Genomic DNA, 23,406 nt, shown 5'->3' on the forward strand with positions numbered 1-23,406 from the left:
AACAGAAATGTTGGGGCCTCTGAGAAGAAGACGGAACTTGTCTCCAGGCTCTTTCCACCCTGCAGTTTTAATCATCGTATATTTTCACAGACTTTGCTCGACTCGCTGCTCACACACACACACACGCACACACACACGCACACACACAAAGTTTCTAAACCCTTCGAACTCTTTTCCCGAGCCATTGGCAGTGTTGAAATGCTCCGTTGGTTTGGGTTTGTATCTGTCCTCTGCTCGTTCTACTCCTCTGTCACCGTCACACAGGTGTTGTACAAAAATTGCCAACAGCAGGAAGACAAACAGTAAGCACACTTATGAGGCTTTTTGATTTAGACAACAGCGCTGCTTGGACGTGCTTGGATTTCACAACTTCACTGTAAGAGCTTGTTTACCAGATGCACATCACACATAAACGTTTGTGTCTTCATAAGACTTTTTATTGCCATGGCAGGAATTCACCTCTAACACTTAAACGATGCTATTGTCACTTTTATAAACTGCCCCTAAGCTCCGAGACGCCGATTTGATCGATCATTACCGCGGTTTTAGCTCACGGTTCTTGGTGTGAGCAGAACAGATGGGGTAAGTTGGCGGAAGTAGTTGAAGTGTAAGAGAGGAGAGTTTCAGAGCAGCCGATACAATCCTACAAAGAGCAGATGTGAAAAAGTGCTACACTTCATCAAATATGAACTTTGGGCGGTCCATTCTGACTTAATTGCTGTTATTGTTTCCTCCCAGCAGTCTGCATTCAACAAATTCCCCACTAACTAACTGCTTGAACTTGTTATCAAAGCAATCAGCGAGCCAAGAGCAGGCGGCTTTCATTTTCCTTAATCAGGCAGTATTCTGTGTTAAATCAGACAGCTGGGTGCTTGGCGCTGCGTCAGCCTGCATGCTGGGCACTCTCAATGGGAACCAAGGGACAAACGGGGGGAGAGCTGCATACTGCATACTGGCATTCACGTGTACATGTGCACATACACACACACTTTCCTACCCAGAGTGTATATAAACACAGAGATGTGAAGCACTTGTCAGTACGGTTTGTTAAGACACAAAGCTGTTCCGTCACCTTATTGCTACAGAGTGTCATCAATACGTCTGAGGCTGTGGTCAGGGGGGCCGTGATGCATTGCCTTGATATTTTTCCAAACCAAGTTATCCTTCCAGACTGGAGAGAATAAGGCAAAGAATAACTCCCCAGCTGGGTAAAGAACCCAGCGTATAGTGAGATGATAAATACTGGTCATTTATTCAAAGGTGAGTTCCAGTATGCACATGCCATTCATCACCAGGATTTTTTCCATTTCCACAAAACCCGTTCCCGTTAACCTTTAAGACCCTCTTCCCGGTTTGTGATGGATGGGCTGCTTAATAGCGTCTTCCAGCACTTTGTAATGAGACAGAAATGAACACAGGATAAAAACCCTGCGGCTAAAACAGCGGCAGAAGAATGGATTGCCTTAAAAAGACGCTCAAACTAATTTTTCCCCGTAAGTCTGCATAGTCACGGTGGGGCACAATGGTTGATCACGAGATGAAATGAATGTGGGTGTAGTTCAGTCTAAGGGTGCAACAGTCTCACTCAGGTCATTTCCATCATTAAGCTCCAGTGATTTAGTGTCTCTCAGTGTGAGGAGACAGAGCTCATCTATCTGGCCTGAGACGCGGTGGACTGCAGCCTCATAAAACCAAACACCACATCTATAGTTGATCAATCACAGCCTCACTACTTGGGGAGGATTAATGAGGGTGCTTCATTCATCTTAATGCTTTAAATGCCAAGTAATTATTCAGCCTATACATGTAAGGACATTTATCTGTATTACATCAGTGGTCAGCAGGAGAGAGAGACAGGTGGGCGTCTGGGGGTTTGACAGCTCGGGGCCGCTGCTGTCCCCACAGACGCCTCAGAGCCATTATTAAACATAACATCCATAAAACATCAGCTACTTCAAGTGCTATTGTTCTTACTGCACTGTTTTACTGCAACGTACCGCCCATGACTGGTTACTGTTAGACTCTTCATCACTACGGTAGCGGATAAGGTGATGTCACCAGTGCAGAGGGTGAAGAGAGAGTGAGAGCATCCACGGATCAGAGTTGTGCTAAAGCGTCCCACCTAACAGAGAGCAGAGATCAAAGTCAGGATGATCGTGGGAAGCACAAAGGGAAGGAGGATGAGGGAGGAGAAGCTCAGAAGAATACAAAGGGTTTGATCCAAATACTATCCAGGCCATTGGCTCAGATCAATCATTGTGATCAGATCTCCAAGTGTAAAATTTGAGTTGCAAAGGTTCCTCGTCCAGATTTCCCCTCCTTGAAGAATTCATCAGGGCGGAGCAGGGACGTGACCTTTTCTCCCTGCGAGTACACGGAGCTTCACAATCCCTCTGATAGGTCAGCAGTCTGTCTGAGTCCGTCCTCCGCTGAGAAACCTCAGTCTCTGTGTCTGTCCATGGTTGTCTTACCCCATCTGTCCTCCAAACCGCAGGCTTGTACATGAGCTTTTTATAGACGTGAAACATTAAACGCTTTCCCATGAGACACCAACTTACTGTAGCTGGACACTATGACAGATTCTTTACCCCCACCCCTTTAAATTTTTTGTTTGTTGTTGTTTTCAATAACAAAACGGTTCCATAAAGTGTGCCTGAAAACCATTACAGAGGACTTTCATGGGTTTGGAAGTGAGAAACACTGTTATACAATCAATTGTGTTAAGTTTTGGGGGCACCGAGGGTTTGTTCAGGACAGATTTAAACATTTGAGTTACAGAGAGAGGATGTTTGAACTAAACAGAGACGAGTCGGCGTGGGACAGCCCTCGGTGCTCCCCATGTTGTGTACATGTAAATATCTTCAAACATATAATGTGTATTCTGAACTCGAAGGTGGAGTATAAAAAACTTAACATGAGAAAATGTGTATTATTCACCAAGACAAAAACTATTTTGTTTAAATAGACTGGGAAAAAAAGATGTGACTCAGCAAAAAAAACAGAGTGTGGATTTATTTGTGTTTGTGTGTTGAACTTCTCACAAATCCCGACTCGCTCGTGTACGCGAAGGCAACAATCCCATGAGAACACAGAATCCCAGGACGTCTCTTAGCAACCGTCGCAGCCTAGTGTCTCGGATTTTCACGTCCGCAGCTTCGATTCTGAAACACAAACTGTATCCGGCGCTCACGAGTGTGTGTGACGGTGTAATACGAGGATGTGGCGCCTAAACGTTCTTTAATGCTTCACGGGTTCAAGGGCTGCACCACAGGTTCATCCCTCTGTGTCATTATGAGTCAGGCTGGCTTCTATCTTGTCCTACGCCGCTAATTGCCGTCTCCCACCTCCCGCCGACAAAAAAGGGGAAGCAATTTTATGCAGCATGTAGCAATCAATAGCAATTAGGTGCATCCCTGACTAATCCTATTCAAAATGGCATCTAGGGAGACGGCCAGTGGGAGACCTCTTAGGGCGCAGGGCCAGCAGCGGAGTGCTATTACACACACACACACACACACACACACACACACACACACACACACACACACACACACACACACACACACACACACACACACACACACACACACACACACACACACACACACACACACACACAGAGAAATCCCCCCGCCCCCCCCGCCAGTGCTCGCTTGGAACAATAAATTACTTTGCTTTGCCCATTCCACACTTTATCTTGAATTTTAATTGATCTTTTCAGAGAGCGGCTCTCTCCATTTAAAAACAGACATGTTCAATTAGATGATTAACCCTTTGCTGGTAAACCCACAACAAGTACAGGAATTAATTTAAGTGTGGAGCCGCAACGACGGACGCCGGAGCAGTGATTTCACGACTCGACACAAGAGCACACACATGATCTGATGAAAGATGTGAAGGTTAGAGACGATGTGCTGGTTGTGTTCTGAAGAAGAGGAGAAGCTTCAACGGCATCGAGTGAGACCGAGCCTCATAAAAGACCTGTATCCTGTCAGTCTGGATGAGATGTCTCTGTCTTAGGTCAAAGGTCAGGCAGACTGAGCTCTAAATTGTGCATTAGGCTCCATCGCTGTGACCCAGAACAGAACAGAAGTGAGAAGAGATGAAGCATATATAAATAATTCCAATCATTTCCGACACAAATGGAAAAAGGTCAAGCAGTCAGCGTGAAAGTTCATTGTGGCAAATGTTTAAATTTTTCCAAGTTAACACCATCATGCAGTTTCAGAGCCTGAGCCTCAGAATCCCAGCAATAATTCTCTCTTCATCGCAATTAAAGTCTGACAAACTCAACCTGTGTGTTTGAGGTCAGCAGAGCCGCCAAGGGCTTCATCAACCTGCATCTGACACACACGTTTGGTGATTCGCTCTTGGTTTTGCATGAATATGGCTCCAGTCCTGAGGTAGAAGTGTTTTTAGATGGATGTTAGACACACACACACACACACACACACACACACACACACACACACACACACACACACACACACACACACACACACACACACACACACACACACACACACACACACACACACACACACACACACACACACACACACACACACACACACACACACACACACACACACACACACACACACACACACAAGAACTTTTATAAGAGAGTGAAAGCACAGAGCTGGAGAGATAAAGCTCCGATTATCAGCAGATTACAGGTTTTTTACAATTTGTGATGTTTTTGTTAAACTTACAATTTAACAGAAGAAAGAAAACTCCTACAATTTAGAATCGCAGTTTTAAAAACAGAGCCATGTCCTGATCAGTGTTGAGGCTGAGGCACAGGCAGGAGCTGGAAGGAGGCCACACAGTCCACCACCCAGCTGGTGGGCGCTGACCAAACTCTGCCGCTGCGGACCGCCGCCGGCCTGTAGGAGCCCTGGGGGTCGTAGATGATGTAATGGGTGAAGAGTGCCTGGTCGGAGGCCGGCGCGGCGTGGTAGGCGGCCGACACCAGGGTTTGGGTCACGTCGCTGTCGGGCTTTGGCCGCCGGCACAGCAGGCCGCCTCCCCCCTCCCTCAGCAGCTCGGTCAGGGCGTCTCTGGACGGGCGGGTGAAGGAGCCGTGCAGGTAGAAGTGGCAGCCGTCCAAGAGTCGCGGCAGCTTCAGGCGGCGAATCATCACAGCAGGAAAAAGTTTAATGAGATCTTTTATTTCCAGCATTGCTCCAAATTACAGCTAGAGCAGGATTTGTGTTTACGACCACAATGACCGCTGAATCTTTTCTTCGCCGCTGGACTTCTGTCGTAACAAAGTGTGTGTGGACGGTGACTGTGTGTGTGTGTGTGTGTGTGTGTGTGTGTGTGTGTGTGTGTGTGTGTGTGTGTGTGTGTGTGTGTGTGTGTGTGTGTGTGTGTGTGTGGCGTCCTCACAGAGCCACGAGACAAATGCACCAGGAAAAATTCCCATGACAACCTGAACAATGCACCGCCGCCTTTTAAAGCAGCTGTGAATGAGGACAGCAGGGATTCTATTTACGGCTTTAAGACTCCGTGTTGGGATGTAAACGTTCTCTCTTGACAGCTCCTATAGGTGCACGGGTCTGTGTGTGTGTGTGTGTGTGTGTGTGTGTGTGTGTGTGTGTGTGTGTGTGTGTGTGTGTGTGTGTGTGTGTGTGTGTGTGTGTGTGTGTGTGTGTGTGTGTGTGTGTGTGTGTGTGTGTGTGTGTGTGTGTGTGTGTGTGTCTTTTCATGACTAAATACGATGCAAATGGTGGATATTTAATTGCGTACATGGAGAACAATAGGTTGGTCTGTAACTTACTACCGGGCATGACTCAGCAGAACAACTAACCCTGCTGTAGAGCGAGAGAAGGGAAAGCGTCTCGTCTCGATCGTTCGATTGGTCACTTACCAGGCGGCCTTTGTTGATGCGGCTACGTTGAGCTCCTTCTCCGGCCTCGTGCTGCGTTTCCTCCACACGCTCGCCCTCACGCCTGCAGGCCTTCACCCCTGCCGTCAAAGAGAGAGAGAAATCACACAGTTAGAACCCAATATGGCCGCGTTGGAAGGACAAAGATCGCGTCCCATTGATTAGGAGGAAGCAGCTGGAAGAGTTTGTATCATGGGGACACGGCAGGGTTGTTGACGGAGAGACGGCGGCAGCCTGATGGAGTTAATGATGCTGCTCTTTTGTTTGGGAGCGTCTCTCTTGGAGGGTCTGGGCGTCGAACACAGAGGGAAGAAACTTTTGATCTGAAGCCTTAAAGTGTTTCTAGAGACGGAGAAGTTTCTAAAGTATGAGCAGAAAAAAACCAAAGCGTCTTCTCATGACCTTATAGATGAGAGGCGTTAGCTAGCAGACACGCTCACTGTCAGCTAAAGGGGCTACTTAGGAGAAGAAGAAGAATCCTTGTTCAGTTGCAGAAGTCACTCATAGAAACTTCTCTCCGCCTCACAGAGGAAGCAGGCTGACATCTTCATCACATCGAATTTACAGATTGAGAGGGATTAAAGCTTTGAAGTGAAGGAATTTAACTAGAAGGCAAACTGATAAACTGTCTGATTCAAGGTTTGGGTGCCATCGTTCCTCTGATTGCTCTGTTTCTCCTCAGCCTCACTGCTTTGGGTGTTTGGGCTTTTGAACACAGAACCAGAGTGCAAACAGCTGCAGTGACAAAGATAATAATGTTCATAATATTGATTTAGAAAATTTAAATAACATCGGGCTGATTTTCTACTCTGAGATCGATGTCGACAAACAGACCCAACAGACGCTGACTGTGTGTGTGTGTGTGTTTCCAATTCCTGTCACGACACTGCCCCATATCCCGGTAACGAGAAATCTCTCACACACACACACACACACACACACACACACACACACACACACACACACACACACACACACACACACACACACACACACACACACACACACACACACACACACACACACACACACACACACACACACACACACACACACACACACACACACTTAATTACAGCTTTCATTTGCTGGGAACCTGTTAGGTTTCAGGCCCAGGGGGGGAGAGGGGGAGAGAGAGAAAGGGGGTGGGCTACCAGGGGTTAATGGTGCTGGACGATGGCGCTTTGTGCTGAAGAGTCATTAGCCCATCTGCTAATTATGCTAACACAGACTCAAACGCTGAAAGCTTCTCTAAACTTAAGACGAATGAAGCGACACATTAACACACACACACACACACACACAAACACTCCTTTCCCCCTTTGGCGAGCTGGACCATGACGCCAATGTGAGGAAAACCACAGAGAGGAGAGGAACATGAACACACACACACACACACACACACACACACACACGTTGTGGAAAGCAGAAGCTGATAGTTTCTTGGGGTTAAATCGGTGTGAGGCCGCTCCACCATCATCCAATCCTCCTGCTGTGAAGATGGCAGCAGAGTGGAGGAAATGAAAAGACACACAAACACTGTGAGTGTGTGTGTGTGTGTGTGTGTGTGTGTGTGTGTGTGACGTAACCGGCGGATTTGGAAAGTGCAAATTGGTATTCAGTGGGAGGTGTGTGTGTGTGTGTGATGGTGGAGTGTTTGGTCCGCTGAGATGAGGCTCCTTCAGGCGTGATGAATCAGAGTCAGAGGCTCACACACACACACACACACACACACACACACACACACACACACACACCGCCATGAAAACGTCACGACGACCGTCCGGGCAGTCGTAAGGAAAAAGTCCAGATCGGGGAATAAGAGTTGCAAATAGATGGAAGACCAATAAAGAGGCAAAGCTGACAGCGTGTAACTCAGGCGAGCTCACTCACACACACACACACACACACACACAGAGACAGGGACAAACGGATCGGATGCCAAAGTGATTGTCAAGAGGGAGACGAGCGGTGTCAGGTGTTCTGCCTGCGTGGAGGAGAGCGGCCTAAACACGGCTACACACACACACACATTCAAAACCTGAACTGGCTTACTGACAGAGACAGGTGCGTGTGTGTCGTCTCCGTCTCCCTCTCACACACACGCACTTTGGAAGAGAAGAGACGGCGGTGATGGATACGCCAGTCAAGGGCGCGCCAAGGTGCGAGTAAGAAACTGTTTCTGACAGCCCGTCCCCTTTTTTCCTCGTTGCCCCTGAAGGCAACACTCCTCCTATGAATATCTGCTTGTTGCCGCAAGAAAATAGAGTTCAAGGGAAGGAAGCAGGAGACATGCAGGGAATAAGTAAGGATGTGCAAAGGACTCATCTCCATGACAATCAAAGGAGGAGGAGAGCACTGCAGGTCATTTTACCAGAATTACCAAGAAATTAATCGATTCGAGCGTTGCAGAGGAGAAGTGAGAGGAAGGAGGGGAGGATGAAGGAGCTGAGGATGAAGGAGCTGAGGATGAAGGACAGCTCCGACTGGGTTTCGGCTCCGTTTGGAGGTCGACCCAGTCGTCCGGGAACGTTCTGCGATGCGGCAGTCAATCAATGGATGGATGGAAGCGGTGTGTGAGTGAACAGCGTGTGTACTTACAGCTGAATGAGACCAGCCAGCAGCCGGCCAGGACCCCCATCAGGGCGGACTGGGTGTTGATCATGAGCTCTGGCAGCACCACGTGTGTCACTGAGGGGAAAAAAAAGAAAGAATTAGTGCTAAGTGTGATGAGAATGTGGCAGAAGCTTCCAACGCAGCGTAGCTCAAACTGAAGTCGCAGCTCAATGAGTGTCACTGTAACACACACACACACGCGCACACACACACACTCACATACACACACACGCACGCACGCACCTCCAAATAGTCAATTATAGTGGTAATTTATTACTACAGCTTGCCTAATTTTTATTCATTTATTTTAATAATTCAGAGCAAAAATACAAAATGCCTTCGTGTGCGGTCATGGCGATGCTAGTTGGAGGTCGTTATGAACACCTGAGATGCTACAGGGAGCTGGCGGCCTCGGGTCAGGCAGTCAAGTCCCTGAAGGAGGAACTAGAAATGATCTGAGCCGACACCGACGTTCCTGTACGGGACAAAACCCTACCTGAGTCTGAGAACGCCTCGGCCTTGGTCCAGCCCATCTCCTCCCCCAGCAGCTCCAGATCAGCCTGCTCCTCAGACGACAGCTTGGTGCTCAGGAACACAACTCTCTCTTGGTCGCTCACCTGGAACCAGACGGCGGGTTTTAGAATGGTACGACTAATATCAGGTTAAGTTAAGGTTAAGTTAAGCCTGGTTGACCTACCACAGGGGGGCCGGCTGAGGGGCTCTGAACCACGTCAGCCTGTTGGTTTCCTTCAGTAACGTGCTGGAAAACCTCCTGCATCTCCAAAGTCACAGCGTAATCGACAGGTCTCTTCCCGTGCAGGTTTCTGTGGAGAAGAAGAGGAAGAAGAAGAAGAAGAGCGGTCACAACCCTGATGCTGTTTTGCTGCATGGTCTCACTCCTCCTCTTGCTGAAGTGAACATTTGTTGTGGAGGAGGCCGATGGTTACGCTGCAGTTTATAAATCATTCCTACGTCCTGCACGACGCCGCAGTGCTGGATGGAGATCTGTGCCGTTGTGTTTGTTAACTGCTGGAACACAAACGCAGCCTCAGTCGTCCTCCATCTTAATTCCTTTTGAACAAAGGGACTTTTTTTTAAGAACATAAACTTCCTCCCAGCTTTATGTAACGAGACGGCCGCGTTCCCTTTATGTGTTCAGCGTTTCCTCTCTCTCTCTCTCCCTGTGATACATGATGGCCCTTTAGCAGACATTATGTGTAATGGAGCCCGGACGCTAGCTTAGCAGAATCACAAACGCGGCACTACGCACTGCAGTGGAGCTTCGTCCTGTCATAATAGAGACACTGAAGAAGAGGAAGAGGAGGCAGAAGATGAAGAAGAAGTTTAAAAGTAAAGTTCCTTTTTGTGAAGTTTTCATGAGCTGCGTGAGACGAGAGTCCTGGGGTGGGGAGGGTCACCTTGAGAGACGGGAGGGAGAGGAGGAGGAGGAGGAGGAAGAGGAAGAGGAGGAGAGACACCAGGCCCAGCAGGTTGTCTCGGAAAGATTAAGCGTCAGCAAAGATAACACCTGGGGGACAATTAAGAGGTCCACTGGTCCATAAAATATTACATTTGGATTCATACCCCCCACCAACGCACACAAACAAACATAAAAATGACACACACACACACACACACACACACACACACACACACACACACACACACACACACACACACACACACACACACACACACACACACACACACACACACACACACACACACACACACACACACACACACACACACACACACACACACACACACACACACACAAAAGTAGCACGGCGTGGAAAATGGTGACAGAGAGGCAAAGTCAGATAAGCTCCCAGAATGCTTTGCTCCATCTACTGTAAGTGGTTCCACCTCCGCTCTGAGCAGGAGGACGACTGAGGCTTGTGTGTTCATGTTTAAATGTCTGTGACGCTGTCTGTTCTAACTGCAGTGGCAGCATGTGTCCAGCAGGGTGCTGTCCACACTCCCCACACACACACACACACAGACCCACACACGCACTTACAGGACGCTGTGCGAGGCTCCGTGCTGCAGCAGCAGCTTGGCGATGGCAGCGTGTCCGTTCTGCACAGCGTCGTGGAGCGGGGAGTCGTTCTCGTAGCCGGTGGTGTTCAGCAGGGCGCCTCCAGCGATCAGCGCCTCCACCACGGCGCCGTGACCCAGGTTACACGCCTCGTGCTGCAACACAACACAGGAGGAACCAAACTCTGTTATTATTAAGAATATTTGAGGCTGGGAGGGAATTATAGGATTAGAGTTTGAGCTCATTAATCCTGATTAGATGTTAAAAAATTCTCTGTTTGTTTTTCAGAGGTAGAAAAGGTCCAACAGAACCGATGACATCACCACTAACAACAAGGATGAATTGCTCTTTCTCATGTTTCTTTTGTGTACGTGTGTGTGTGTGTGTACGTGTGTACGTGTGTGTGTGTGTGTGTGTGTGTGTGTGTGTGTGTGTGTGTGTGTGTGTGTGTGTGTGTGTGTGTGTTTTACCAGCGGGGTCCAGCCTGCATGATCCTTCAGGTTGGGCTTGGCCCCCTGGTCCAGCAGCTCTTTGACAGCCTCTACGTCTCCCTGCAGAGGCCAGAGAGAACAACAAAGCCTGAGGTCAGCTTTCCAGTCAGGCCTGTACACACACTCTCACACACACACACACACACACACACACACAGGGGCTGCTCCCGAGGCACTGACACACACGCTGCTTATCAATCACATTCTGCAGCTATGCCATTGATTAGCTTGTCTGGGATCCAGGGAGGAATTACAGCCACGTTTACAAGGATTACAGTGAAGGGGTTTATTCTGACCAGACGAGCCACAGGGCTGAGGGTGAGAACGCTCAAAGAACGAGGAGAGAGTGTGGAAGGAAGTAAATAATACAGAAAATGAAATAAGGGGGCTAAGAATCAGTTAGAGGTGAGTGTGAGGAGGTGAGTGAAAGGAGGTGAGTGTGAGGAGGTGAGTGTGAGGAGGTGAGTGTAAGGAGGTGAGTGTAAGGAGGTGAGTGTAAGGAGGCGAGTGTAAGGACCTTTATAGCTGCTAGATGCAGCGGCGTCTCTCCCTTGTGGTTCCTCTTCATGAAGGCGGGGCTCCCTGGGCTGAGTCGTCCGGCTAATGGACTCTGGGTGCAGGGGGACCTCTTCTGCATGCGGCCTCTGAAGATGGGGCTGCCTCCTGGGGCTTCTTCAGGGTTTCTGCTGGTCTTGTTAGACGCGGGGCTGGTTGCAGAAGGGGAGCGAAGGAGGTCTGGCCCCCCGCCACCCGCCGACTGACGCCTCCGGCTTGAGGAGGCCCTTGGTCTTTTCGGCGTGGTCTCCAAGGCGTTGGGCTTCTCCTCTACTCTGGCTCTCTTTGAGGATGGCATAAGATGAGGTAGCTCGTCCTGGTTTGCGGTGTCTGCGTGTGGTTTGGGGTCAGAAGCTTCCTGCCCCTGTGGACCAGGCTGGACGGAGCTGCCCGCTCTTGAATCACTTCCCCTTAGGATGCTCCTGCCTGAGCTTAGAACACCGGCGCTCCCCTGTGGTCCTTCAGGCTCCGGCTCATCAGAGGACACAGCAGGGACGATGAAGGAGACCTTTCTGCTGGACCTCCTCACCCCTTCTGCACAGACATCCTGGTTTTCCTTGAGGGTATCTGCCCCCTCACTGAGCCCCCATTGTTGATTTTTTGACTGCAGCTTCTTCTTCATGTCCTGCTTGGTTTGTTTTCCAGTCACTTTACTTGCTCCGGGCATTAATGGCTTCCGGTTGACCGCATTTCTGACCGGCCCCTTCTTCCTTTTCCTCTTGCGGGTGTTGCTTCTTTGAGGACTTGCAGATTCAGACTCTTGGGAGGAGACGAAGTTGAACACTGACAGGTCTTCACGCCGAGCTGCTGCTGCTGCTGCTTTCTCTGCAGGAGATCTGCTACCTGAGCCCACCATCTCTTCCGGAGGCTTCTCCGACCTGCAGCGGATCTTGTGGCTGCGGGGACTATGCCAGATCTTGAACGGCATCTTGAATTTAAAGAAGCGGCTCTGCGGTTCTGTTTGTGTCTCATCAAGAGGAGAGTCTGCATAGAAACGTGAGAAGAAGTTAGAAAATGAACTGGGCCGGACTTTTAACTACGTTTGGCTGCCGTCTCAAAAAGAAAACTTTAAATTATTTATTCCAATAACACTGTCGCCCCTTCAATACTGATTCATTATTCACTTCCCTTATTTGTGGCTTTGTTCACATCTCAGAGACAGAGTGACCTCATCACTGTACTGTATTTGCATGCACTCAATACTCTGATTACTTGCCCGTACTGCAATTAAGCCGTATGCATGGGTGGAATTAATGGGACTCTGCTGTTCCCCTGACTACAAATGACGCGTGGCCTCATCACGGCGTGAGGCTCCCACAGAGGAAATGCATGCGGAGGAGGCCTGAATAAATTAATTTACAATCAGATAATCAAGGTTTAGTTACTCTGAGGAAGAATACAATTAAAGCATAAGGCGTTTAATCTATGGTGATTTCAGGAGCATTATGGTGTTTACATAATGTTTGGAGAAAAAAATGATTTATTGTCTTAATCGCAGAATAATCAAAGCGTGCATGTAAACGCCGCCCGGTCGAAATACAGACCTGCTTCAAAGATCAGTGCTACAGAACTAATTACACAGGATAATTACTGTCATTATTATATAACCTGAGCTGTTATTCTATAGGAGAAGTACCTGTGTGTTCTGTGGGAGCCAGCAGAGACTCCAGCCTGCTGAAGCTTTGGATGATGTTGCTGAGCTGCTTGTTGACTCTGACGTCCTTCACCCATGCAGGGCTGTGACACACAACACAACCGCTGCCTGCCTGGGGGCCCGCACAGGACCTGACACACACACACACACACACACACAAGAGCATCACTCCCTGAAAATGGTGGAATTGCTGCAAAACCTCATCATGCATACATTTCTGTATTCTGTGACAGTGAAGTGGCCTGAAACTCTTCTGCCTTAGTGTTTCCAATTTAAAGTAAAAGCTACAAAAGGAATTAAATGACTTCTAAGTCTAATAGCAACAGTTTACAGAGTGTGTGAGCATAAAAACACTTTACCTGCACAGCATATGCTCACACGTCCCCAGGCACACCGGCTCCGCCATTACATTGGAGCTGTAAAGGGACAAAACATTTAAAAGTGATGAATTTGAGCTCAAACAGCGCAGAGGAGAACAAAGTCAGGGTAATTTTCACCTATTTTCTATTGTGAAAGTTGTATTGTCTGCTGCTTTAGATGCCTTTAAGTGTTGATACTGCTATTTAACAATATCATAGAGAAGAAAATGCATTCATTCATTCATTCTGTCACTTGTTTACATTTAAAAAGAATCCAATTTTGTAAACACGCCAGATTGAAGAAAACACAGCAGCTCGACAAACGTTTCTAAAGTCGCTTTTAACAACAACGCCGGTTACAAACTTAAATCGAATAGTTAGCAGCTTTGAGGTTAATTAAGTTCCTTCACTACAGCTGTTATACTGCTTGTATAAACTCACCATTTGCTACAGAGCAGCAGCTTCCTAAAGTCCGCTACAGCGCGCCTGGTGAGCGGCCAGTCCGTCTCCCGATCGGACACTTCGGCTTCCATTACGACACTAAATTCGACTTATTTCGCGACTTGTTTTGTCTCTTTTGTTGTCGCTTTCTTCATTAAGTAACGCAGTAGAATCTGTTACGGAAGAACAGGCAGTCTAACTTCCGCGCCAATATTTACGGAAATGACGGAAAGACCCGAGACGCGTTATTTTTGCCCCCCACCTGAGATGCGACAACAAGGCGGTCCAGTCCTGAAGTCTGTAGCCAATACGGAAGAAGAAGGTGGAACCCTCCCCGGAAGTGAACTAAAAGTACTAATACTTAAATAATAAATACTTTTTACGGTAATGTGTTGTTAGTTTTCAGAACAAGGGAAAGATTGTGGAGACTGAAGTTACAATTATACGGCCGAGAAATTAGTCGAAAATAGGCGTTATAGCGATTGAACAACGACGATTGACCAATGGCAGCTTTCTTGTCGAATCTCGGGTGGGCGAAATATGACGCAGCTTGGAGCGGCTCTAAGGTGCGTCATATTTTTGCCCCAAACCTTAGAGTCTAAGGTTTCGCCCCTACTTCGAACGCATGACATCTCCTTAAAACACTCCAATAACTCATTACTTTAAAATTATTTTCAATGCAAAATTACTATTTATCACTTCAGCTCATTTATGGTCACGAACTTGCATGAAAAATGGGGACACATTCATGTGGTGTGTTGTTTGTTGTTGTAGCCTTGACGAGTTTACATGCAACATACTTTTTAGGGTAACTTAGACTTTTCTGTACATTCTGTACCGTTGCACAGATTTGTGTTTATTTAATATTATCATGGCTGCATTTATTAACTTGACAGATTCTGATATTGTGACACATTTGTGTGAGTATGAAAGGACAAAGGGAGCTTACCTGTGATTTTTCTCAGAGTTGTATCACATGATAAAGTACAGACTTTATTCTCTTCACATTGATTTGAAAGCAGACTGGCAGCTTGTACCCCAGCCAGGAGATAAGATGAGCCATGAGCAGTGGAAGCCACCGGGTCGGCCTGACCTGCATGGATACGTTGGATTGCTGATATTCACTGGAGCATACAAGTCCTCCAGACCTCGTTGATACCAAAGACAGATTTACTTCAACCAGTGTATGAAATAAAATCTTTGTCTATATCTTCTGTTTGTGTTTCTGAGTTCTCCATGGACCCAGAATAAACATTTACTGTATTGAACTGATTCTATGGCAGTTTGAGTGTATGTGCTATAAACTGGGTGAGTCAGTTTGACACTGTAACACAATAGATGTAATTTTCTGCTTATTTGCACCCCTGTACGCCTGATTTTGTGTTACTTTGATTGTTGTTCAAAGGAGTTAGAGGGCTTGAAGATAATATCTGATGTTGCACTGAAGGCGGAAACATTTTTGTGTCGTTGTGTGTGTGGTAAATGTTTTATTTATTTGTTTTTTTCAGTCTGTTGTAACTGTGACTGATATCTCTTTGACTTTATCTGCGATTTGTGTGAGGAGTTTGCCAAGTTCTTTCTCTCTAAATATAAGAACAGAGGAGAGAAACTCTGTAAAGGCTGAACTCAAAGGGGATTGCAGAGTTTGGTTCTGGCGTCTGCACGTTTGTAAAGAAAGCACAAATGAAAAGTTGCATTTGAAAAATAGCTTTACTGGAGGTAGAAAAAAAAGTATAATAATGTCATGATCAAAAAGAGCTAAGCTTTAGGCAGTAAAGTGTCCATTAAACATTCAGTACATTCATTGTAAAGTGTTAGATATTAGATATGTCCCTCATGAAGGAGGGCAGATATTGCAGATCTTCATCTTTTTGGTGTGATTCGATCTAAAAAACCATATATTATATACTGTACCCCAGGATAAAATCTGTTAGATATACATCTTTTAAGTGAACAAATAGTTGGACATGATCTAAAACAATGTTTGATCATATTCGAGAGAAGTTGATGAATTACTCGGACTACTATTAGTCGACTAGGAAATCCAGCGTTTCTTAGGCTAAAAGTGCTGACTAAGCCTCGTGTCCCCACCACAGAGGAAAAACACCATGCATACTTCATTTTGTTCTTCATGGATATTAAAAGCGCTTGAATTAAAGGTAAACATATAAACTTGTGAAAATGTAAGTCACCCTTCATCGTGCCTTACATTAGGATTTAGAATAAACAGGTTGATTCATTCATTCATTCATTGCACGCAGAGATCATGTGATCACAGGAGGCGGAGCCATTGCGTCGCCTAAGCGGAGCTCAGGCTGCCGTTGTCCTCATCAACCGGGATGGTTTCCATGCCAACCCTTCCCATGGCGAAGTTGATGAACACCTGCACAAAAGTTCAGTCGTAATTTAAGCGTGGCGTCGATATCAAAAGCAATTATTCCATCTCCGCCCCTGAGCTGACTTGTTGGAGCCAGACTCCCCGGTCTGCATCCCGTCCCGTCCCGTCCCGTCCCGTCCCGTCCCGTCCCGTCCTACATTAACATTTTGGTATCTTCCAATCCCCAGACAGGAGGAGCTCTCCCCCCCTGTTTTAAAGAAAAAAAACTTTCCCAACTCCATCTTTCACTTCTGCTCAACTGTCCTCACATCCCTGCTTTCCCTCCCTCGCTCCTTTCAGCTCCCTTTCTCTTTTTTTTTTTCACCGTCCCAAGCTTCCATCTGCCATCTCCACAACGCTTCACACTATCTCTCTGTGCCTCTCTCTCTGACTGACACACACACACACACACTCACCTCATCCAGCGTGGTCTGGCTGACAGAGAAGTGTTTGATCTGCAAAGCACTCTTGTTGGACTCCAGCTGGTTAAAGATGTCTGCCACCCCGCCTGGAGCCACAGGTATGTGGTACTCCAGCATGGTGGAGTGCTGGTCCTGTCAGGCGGAAGAGAAGCTTTGGTTTGATTCATTTAACACTCTTGACTTAACGGTTATTAAACAGGAAGTGCACTCTGTCTAACACGCCACCATATCATCATGAGCACATTAGTCTTGCAGCGCCTTGTTTTCATCATGCAGATGCCTGAATAAATCAATTAACAATCATATTAACTCAGGGCTGTTACTTCAATTTCATGCCATTTTCAATCTGATGATGGTGTTTACAGAAGTATAACCACTGATACTATGACATCATCACCATCACCCTGTTTCACCCCAAAGGAACGAGGCGCTAACGTCCACAATGCATCGTTTATTTCACAGCCTGGAGTTGAAAGCATTGCTGCCGGTTGCATGTACTGAGGTTCAATCCCAAATATTCCAATGTGTGCTTCCTCTTTCCTACCCCCTCTAAGTCCTCTCGGCTCGCCGGCTGCGCTCACCTTGAGATAAGTGCTGGGGAAGTGGAGCTGCATGAAGGCAGTGATTGCCTCGGCGTTGCAGGAGGCCTGGGCCAGGTACATCTTCACTGTGCACCCGCTGCCGAACCTAAACAAAGACATTTTGGACATGAGGACGAGATGGAAAGACAGAGGACTGCTGAGGGAGTGGGAGGGGGGGTTCGGAAAGGAGGCAGGCAGGGAGGGGCTGGATGTGAGGATTACAAGAGGCCGCTGACCTGTTCTTAATGTGCTGCAGGGAGCCCAGACAGCGGAACTGACCCTTCACCATGATGGCGAGACGGCTGCACAGTGCCTCACATTCCTCCATGCTGAGAGACAAAGACACAGAAGCAGACGGCAAAAAGGTCAAACCAGAACTCCACTAATGACCTACACATGAATATGATTAAAAAAGGAGAAATTTTATCGTGAAAATGGTGATAAAAGAGGGCCCTGCTGACCTGTGAGAGGTGAGAACCACGGCACATTTCCCCTTCACCTCCTCTGAGATGATCTTCCACAGGTGGCGCTTGGTGCGAGGGTCCATGCCAGAGCTTGGTTCATCCTGCACGGACGCACAGCAGCACAGATTGAGATCACGATGGAGAAGAAGATGAGAAGAAGGCAACGTGCATACATATAAAGGCCAGTGGGCGTGTCCTCACCAGGAGCAGGATCTGTGGGTGTCCAATGAGAGCCAGAGCCGTGGAGAGCTTCCTGCGAGTGCCACAGCTGTAATCGTCGGCGATGTTGTTTCTGTGGTATTCCAGCTCCAGACGCCTCAGCAGGTAGTTCACCACCTAAACCAGAAACGTGCCGGGTTACTTACAATAACAGTCATCATACGGAAGAAGACAGCAGCTTCAGAGGCACCAATATAAATGAACGCATGCCGATTGAACCGAGAAAACGATTGAAAAAGTCCCGATCTCACAATGTTAACATTCCTGCCTCCAAACCTGGATTCAGATCAGCACCAACAACTGAATAGATTCATCCTAGGGCCCAAACTGAATTGAAATTGGAACACACATCTGCTGACAAACAAAGAAAACAAAGAAACCACCAGGCAAACTGGCAAACATGACACAGGTGGAGGGGGAATGGAGTCTCTGAGACGCAGACACTCCAAAGAGCTCTACAAAGCCGCTCTTCAACAAAAGTTGCCATTTTGAAAAACTGCTTGGCTCCAAGGTGAACAACAACAAAGGCTCATTATCCCGTGTATGAAAAACCAAAGTTGAGCAATGCTAAAACAACAACGTGCAATTAACACATTATCCGTCTGCCTTTTCCCCTCAGCAGATGAGTGTAATGCCTCTGGCCCACCGTGTCCGCAGCAAACTCCTGGGACAAAGCAGCGAATCCATTATCGTCCAACAGTAGTCTGCCGGGAGTCAGCGGGTCGAATTGTCTTTCTGCGTCGGCTGTTTAAACGGCAGAGAGAAATATGAGGCCATTTCTCAGGGCCGGGAACAACTATTCCCCAGTTTCACGCAGGCGGAGATGAAGACAAACCGCCCTCAGCGACTCCAACCGGCACATCTGAACATCACTGAATCCCTTTGCAGGAAGCCGATTTTCTACCACCCATTATCTATCAGTGAACTGGAGGCTTTCTTCCTGTTTGAAAAGCTCCAGTGTGGCACATGTGGCCTCGCGACGCAACTCAGGACTGGATCGCAGCGGGAAAAAGGGCAAATTAACCTTTTCCTGGAGGCGGCGGCGGCGGCTGGCCTTTCTCCTTATTGGCTGCTTAGATTTCCACGTATTGCCGCGCATTTCTCTTATTCTTTAATACCGCAGGTGTCCATTTATCCCGCTCCCATGCATATTTAATTGCGTTTGCAAAGGGTTCGCTTTATTCAGAATTTGCACACTAGGCTGCCCGTCCCACAGAGCGATCCCTGCCTATTCATCACATGAAATACTGCGCTGTGGATACTGGTTGTCTTCTGAACGGCTGGCGGTGATTTCCCAATGGTAATCTTTAGCAGTTTCTCCATCCGTTGGCACGTTTGGATCCCAGATCAATGGAGCAAAGCAGCGTTTCATCTCCTTCACACTGCCTTTATCTGCCTCTATTCTGTAGGCAGATTACATTAGGAGCGTGAGGTTACAGACGGTACAGCAGGAGCAAAACTCAACTGATTAGCCACCGCTGTCTTGTAAATCTGCGGCTGGTTTCAGATCAAAACCTGTTGTCGTCTCATGTTTTGCCATAAAAAGACCTTTTTTTCCTTTCACCTTTGATGCCTCAGCTCATTAAGCCTGACAAAAGCGTGTCAATGTGAAATGGCCCCATTAAGGCCCGTCTTATTATCCTCAGCTAGGGGACTGTCAGCAGGAGACAACATAAGAGGAAACTCTATATATAATCTCATCTGGGCAAATTAGCCCCGTCGCCAAGGCCGCAGCCATTACCGTCATTGTTGTCACCAAAATGGCGAGAGAGGAGGGGCGGCAACTACGGCAACCACGGTGATTAGAGACAGACAAATCCATTTCCCTGTGTGTGTGTGTGTGTGTGTGTGTGTGTGTGTGTGTGTGTGTGTGTGTGTGTGTGTGTGTGTGTGTGTGTGTGTGAGTGTGAGTGCGTGTATGTGCATTATTCTGATGGTGAAATAATCAAGACTGTTAGACAAGAGAGCGACCAACACAGTATGTAGGGTAAGAGAGAGAGAGAGACAGAGAGACAGAGAGAGAGAGAGAGACAGAGGGAGAGAGAGAGAGAGAGAGAGAGAGAGAGAGAGAGAGAGAGAGAGAGAGAGAGAGAGAGAGAGAGAGAGAGAGACAGAGAGAGAGAGAGAGACAGAGAGAGAGAGAGAGTCTTTTGCTCTTCCTCTCAGTATAGGTAAGTGCACCCCGGCTGTGAAGCGTCTCTGCAGACAATTGAGCATTATTGCAATATGCTCTCATCTTTTGTGTTAAAGACGAGGGCAGACATCATGTTGCATGTTGGTTATGCTGCACACACTCCGTAATCACCATAGAAACAAGATTGATTTGCTATCAGCATGATAAATGGGAAGAAAGAAGCAAAAATGGCGACGTTAAACGAGATCCTCTCATCATGGAAGTGCGGTTTAAATGTAAATGTGCCTCGCCGCATCGACTTCATTCTTCAAGCTGGGATTGCGGGCGATGACAGCGTGGCCGTCTCTCGCCGGGCGGCACTCACGATGCCGTCGCTTTCACGACACATCACTCAGCAACTTCATGTCCGCTCGCTCAGTATGCACGGGAGCGTCAACAGTGGCTCGTCTGGGAGCAGAAGTGCACCTCTGGAATCAGATCTGTCTGGAGTCTTACCCCGTCTATGTTTCTCTTTGCGATGCCGTGGATGCGAGCGTAGAAGTACAGGTGTTCCTCTCCGGTCAGCAGATTGTCCAGAGCGTCCACCTGAGGACAGTAGCCGATACTGATGCCCTTGTTACGGCACTCCATGATGTCCACAATACGCCTGGAGGAAATCATACAGAGAGACAAAAAGTCCTCAGTGGGATCAGCCTCACGCTATCCTGCAGGTGATAAATGTGCTCGAGAACACACACACACACACATGCAGCTTTACAGATCTCCAAATCAGACCGAGCTCCAAATCGGGGGGGTTGTGATTATCTCAATGGGGAATGTGTGAAAACCTGACATTTGTTAAACTACAGCAGCAGAGGAGATCCGGGAAACAATTAAAGGCTTTCCACACTCATTTGGCCAATTACACTCCAAAGCTCCAGGAAATATTAACCTCTTCACCTCTTAAGTACAAAATTTCCATGACATTTCGGCAACATTTGGGATATTTCATCATTTTCCAAAACCCAGTAGAAACGCTGCAATCTGCAATTCTGTCACGAGCTTAGATGGGGGAAAAACTAATGTTTACTCATTATTGTGAATATGTCAAATATTCCTTTTGCTGATATTTGTTGGAAAATAATAATAATAATAACAATAATGCAAGGATGAGCTCACCCATCATAGTCCCTGATCTGTGCTGTGCCGTCTGTGGGGCTGATGTCTCCAGTCAGCATCTTGAAGGTGGTGGTCTTTCCTGCTCCGTTCACACCCAGCAGACCAAAGCACTGTCACAAGGAAAGAAAGAAAGGAAGGAAGAAAGTGAATCCTGATTCCTCATCCCTCCTGGAGGCTGAATCCCTGACGTAGGCCCCCGTGCCGTCCTACCTCTCCTGCTGGGATTCCCACTGAGAGCCTCTTCACGGCGTACATCTTCTTTTTGAGGTGTTGGTAGATCTTGGTGAGCTGGTTGACCTGTAGTATGTCCGAGCTGGCCGCACCGCTGGTTACACGATCGTGCTCGGCCACCACGTCCTCGTCCTCGTCCTCACAAATCCCCTCAGGCACCTTCTTCCTGCCCATAATCGCGTGCCTATACGTCGGGATAAAGGTTTACAGTGTTAAAGACATGAAGATTGGATAGAGCTGGTGATGTTGTGAATGCTTGTCTCGACCGTCTCTCACCTGACTTTGCGTAAGAGCGACTTGTTGAGTATCAGGCGCAGAGAGAAGAACACCAGGCCGTGGATGAAGGAGGAGAGGAAAATCCAGCCAAACGTGTCCATGGAGAAGGGACTCCTGTAGGCGTCCACGCCGAAGTCACTGAGGATCTGCACCTCGATGTTTTTGCGGGCCAGCTCCATCAAACCGTGACCAAAGCTGAACTGGGGGAAGATCAGGAAGGCGCCGCACAACCTCTTGAAAAGTTCACCGACGGCCTGCGGGAGCGACGGGAAGACGGAGGAAAAAGAAGTGAGAGTATGAAGCAGAACCCAAGGTCGCCTGAGATAGTATCCTGAATGCTAATCTCACTCTGCTGTCACTGGATATGTGAAGTGTATTTGCCAGACTAAAAAAGGATTCACGCTGCAGAAACATCAACCCAGACACTGACAGTGTTACAGCAGCAGTCTGTAACTATTAAAAGAACATATTTTTGTAGAATAAGCTGAAATCCTCATTACATCCTGATAGGAATCCATAAATATTATAGATTGTGAGTTTAAAGGGAGACTTAACAGTTTTAACTCCCAACTACTGGCCTCATACTGTGATGATTGAAACCTTAGGAAGTAGCTGTGCTCACCTCAGCTTGTTGCACTGAAATTTCCTTCAGGAAGAAGAGGATGGAGGTGGTCATGACGGTGTTGATGCTGATGAACAGGTTGATGCACACGTAGATGATGAAGGCCGACTCTGGGTCGCGGAAAACACCCGATAAGAGGTACATCCAGGGAAACGTGGCAAACCTGGGGAACAGCAACAACACCGGTCCGGTTAAAAACAACATCTCACCTCACACAACTCTAAAATAGCCGGGGTTGGGATCGGCACTTTTCTCCTTGTGAGGCCGGAGGTGGATAAAGAAGATTTATGCAGTTCAGCCCCATGACCGGCACTCGGAAAATGACACGTCCCCGCACGTCTTAAGTGACTGAAGTGGATAAGTCCTTTAACCGGCTAACCAGAGCGGCTGTGAGGCAAATGAAAATAGGCACCAAAGAACATTGAATATGGAAGGGAGAATAATCCAGCGCACCACAAGGAGGGTAAACATTCAGTCATGTCGCCAAAACAGAGGAAGATAAATCACTTGGTCCTCTTTTCCCTGGTGGCAGCACAGCCTTCCCTGATTTTTTTTTACATCTTCTTCTCTATTTTCTCTCACATAATCTGCTTGTTCATTTGATTGGGGTGTCCAGGTCAGCGAGACAGAAAGGGGGGAGACAGGGGGGAGAAAGAGGGCAGCAGAGAGGGAGGGGGCGGGGGAGAGGTATAGAGCGAGACAGTGACAAAGCATCTGACTGCCTAAAAAGATGCTCGGTAGGCAGACTGCGGGTGCCAAGCCGTGACGTGGAGCAGAAGCCAGAAGCCTGCAGACCAGACCCAGGTGGATGCAGGCAGGCAGGCAGATGGAGCAGTGCGATTATTCATTGCTAGGGAAGGAGACATCTGTCT

At 47.7% G+C, this 23,406-nt stretch overlaps 2 protein-coding genes across 2 annotated transcripts in view; both read right to left on the reverse strand.

The window, feature by feature from the left end:
- Nucleotides 1-3,716: 3,716 nt before the first annotated feature.
- bard1 (BRCA1 associated RING domain 1) lies at nt 3,717-14,232 on the reverse strand. Its single transcript, XM_076169794.1, has 11 exons — nt 14,051-14,232; nt 13,610-13,666; nt 13,233-13,381; nt 11,559-12,580; nt 11,021-11,101; nt 10,533-10,705; nt 9,207-9,333; nt 9,006-9,126; nt 8,495-8,584; nt 5,876-5,973; nt 3,717-5,125 (listed from the first exon to the last, which is right to left on the reverse strand). The coding sequence occupies exons 1-11, from the start codon at nt 14,140-14,142 to the stop codon at nt 4,784-4,786; spliced, it is 2,352 nt and encodes a 783-aa protein (XP_076025909.1). The 5' UTR covers nt 14,143-14,232; the 3' UTR covers nt 3,717-4,783.
- Nucleotides 14,233-15,741: 1,509 nt separating this feature from the next.
- Nucleotides 15,742-23,406, reverse strand: part of abca12 (ATP-binding cassette, sub-family A (ABC1), member 12) — a 50,878-nt gene continuing 43,213 nt past the window's right edge. Inside the window, exons 61-71 of the mRNA XM_076169823.1 lie at nt 22,535-22,697; nt 21,913-22,166; nt 21,616-21,820; nt 21,406-21,515; nt 20,743-20,893; nt 18,096-18,230; nt 17,892-17,995; nt 17,667-17,759; nt 17,431-17,536; nt 16,844-16,981; nt 15,742-16,433 (exon numbers count right to left, since the gene is read on the reverse strand). Of these exons, the coding sequence (XP_076025938.1) occupies nt 16,350-16,433; nt 16,844-16,981; nt 17,431-17,536; nt 17,667-17,759; nt 17,892-17,995; nt 18,096-18,230; nt 20,743-20,893; nt 21,406-21,515; nt 21,616-21,820; nt 21,913-22,166; nt 22,535-22,697 (1,543 nt within the window). The 3' untranslated portion in view covers nt 15,742-16,349. The remainder of the gene's footprint in view (nt 16,434-16,843; nt 16,982-17,430; nt 17,537-17,666; nt 17,760-17,891; nt 17,996-18,095; nt 18,231-20,742; nt 20,894-21,405; nt 21,516-21,615; nt 21,821-21,912; nt 22,167-22,534; nt 22,698-23,406) is intronic.

This window comes from Genypterus blacodes, unplaced genomic scaffold (genome assembly GCF_046128005.1).
Source record: "Genypterus blacodes isolate CSIRO-AG114 ecotype Tasmania unplaced genomic scaffold, CSIRO-AGI_Gbla_v1 ptg000214l_1, whole genome shotgun sequence".
Classification (NCBI taxonomy): domain Eukaryota; kingdom Metazoa; phylum Chordata; class Actinopteri; order Ophidiiformes; family Ophidiidae; genus Genypterus; species Genypterus blacodes.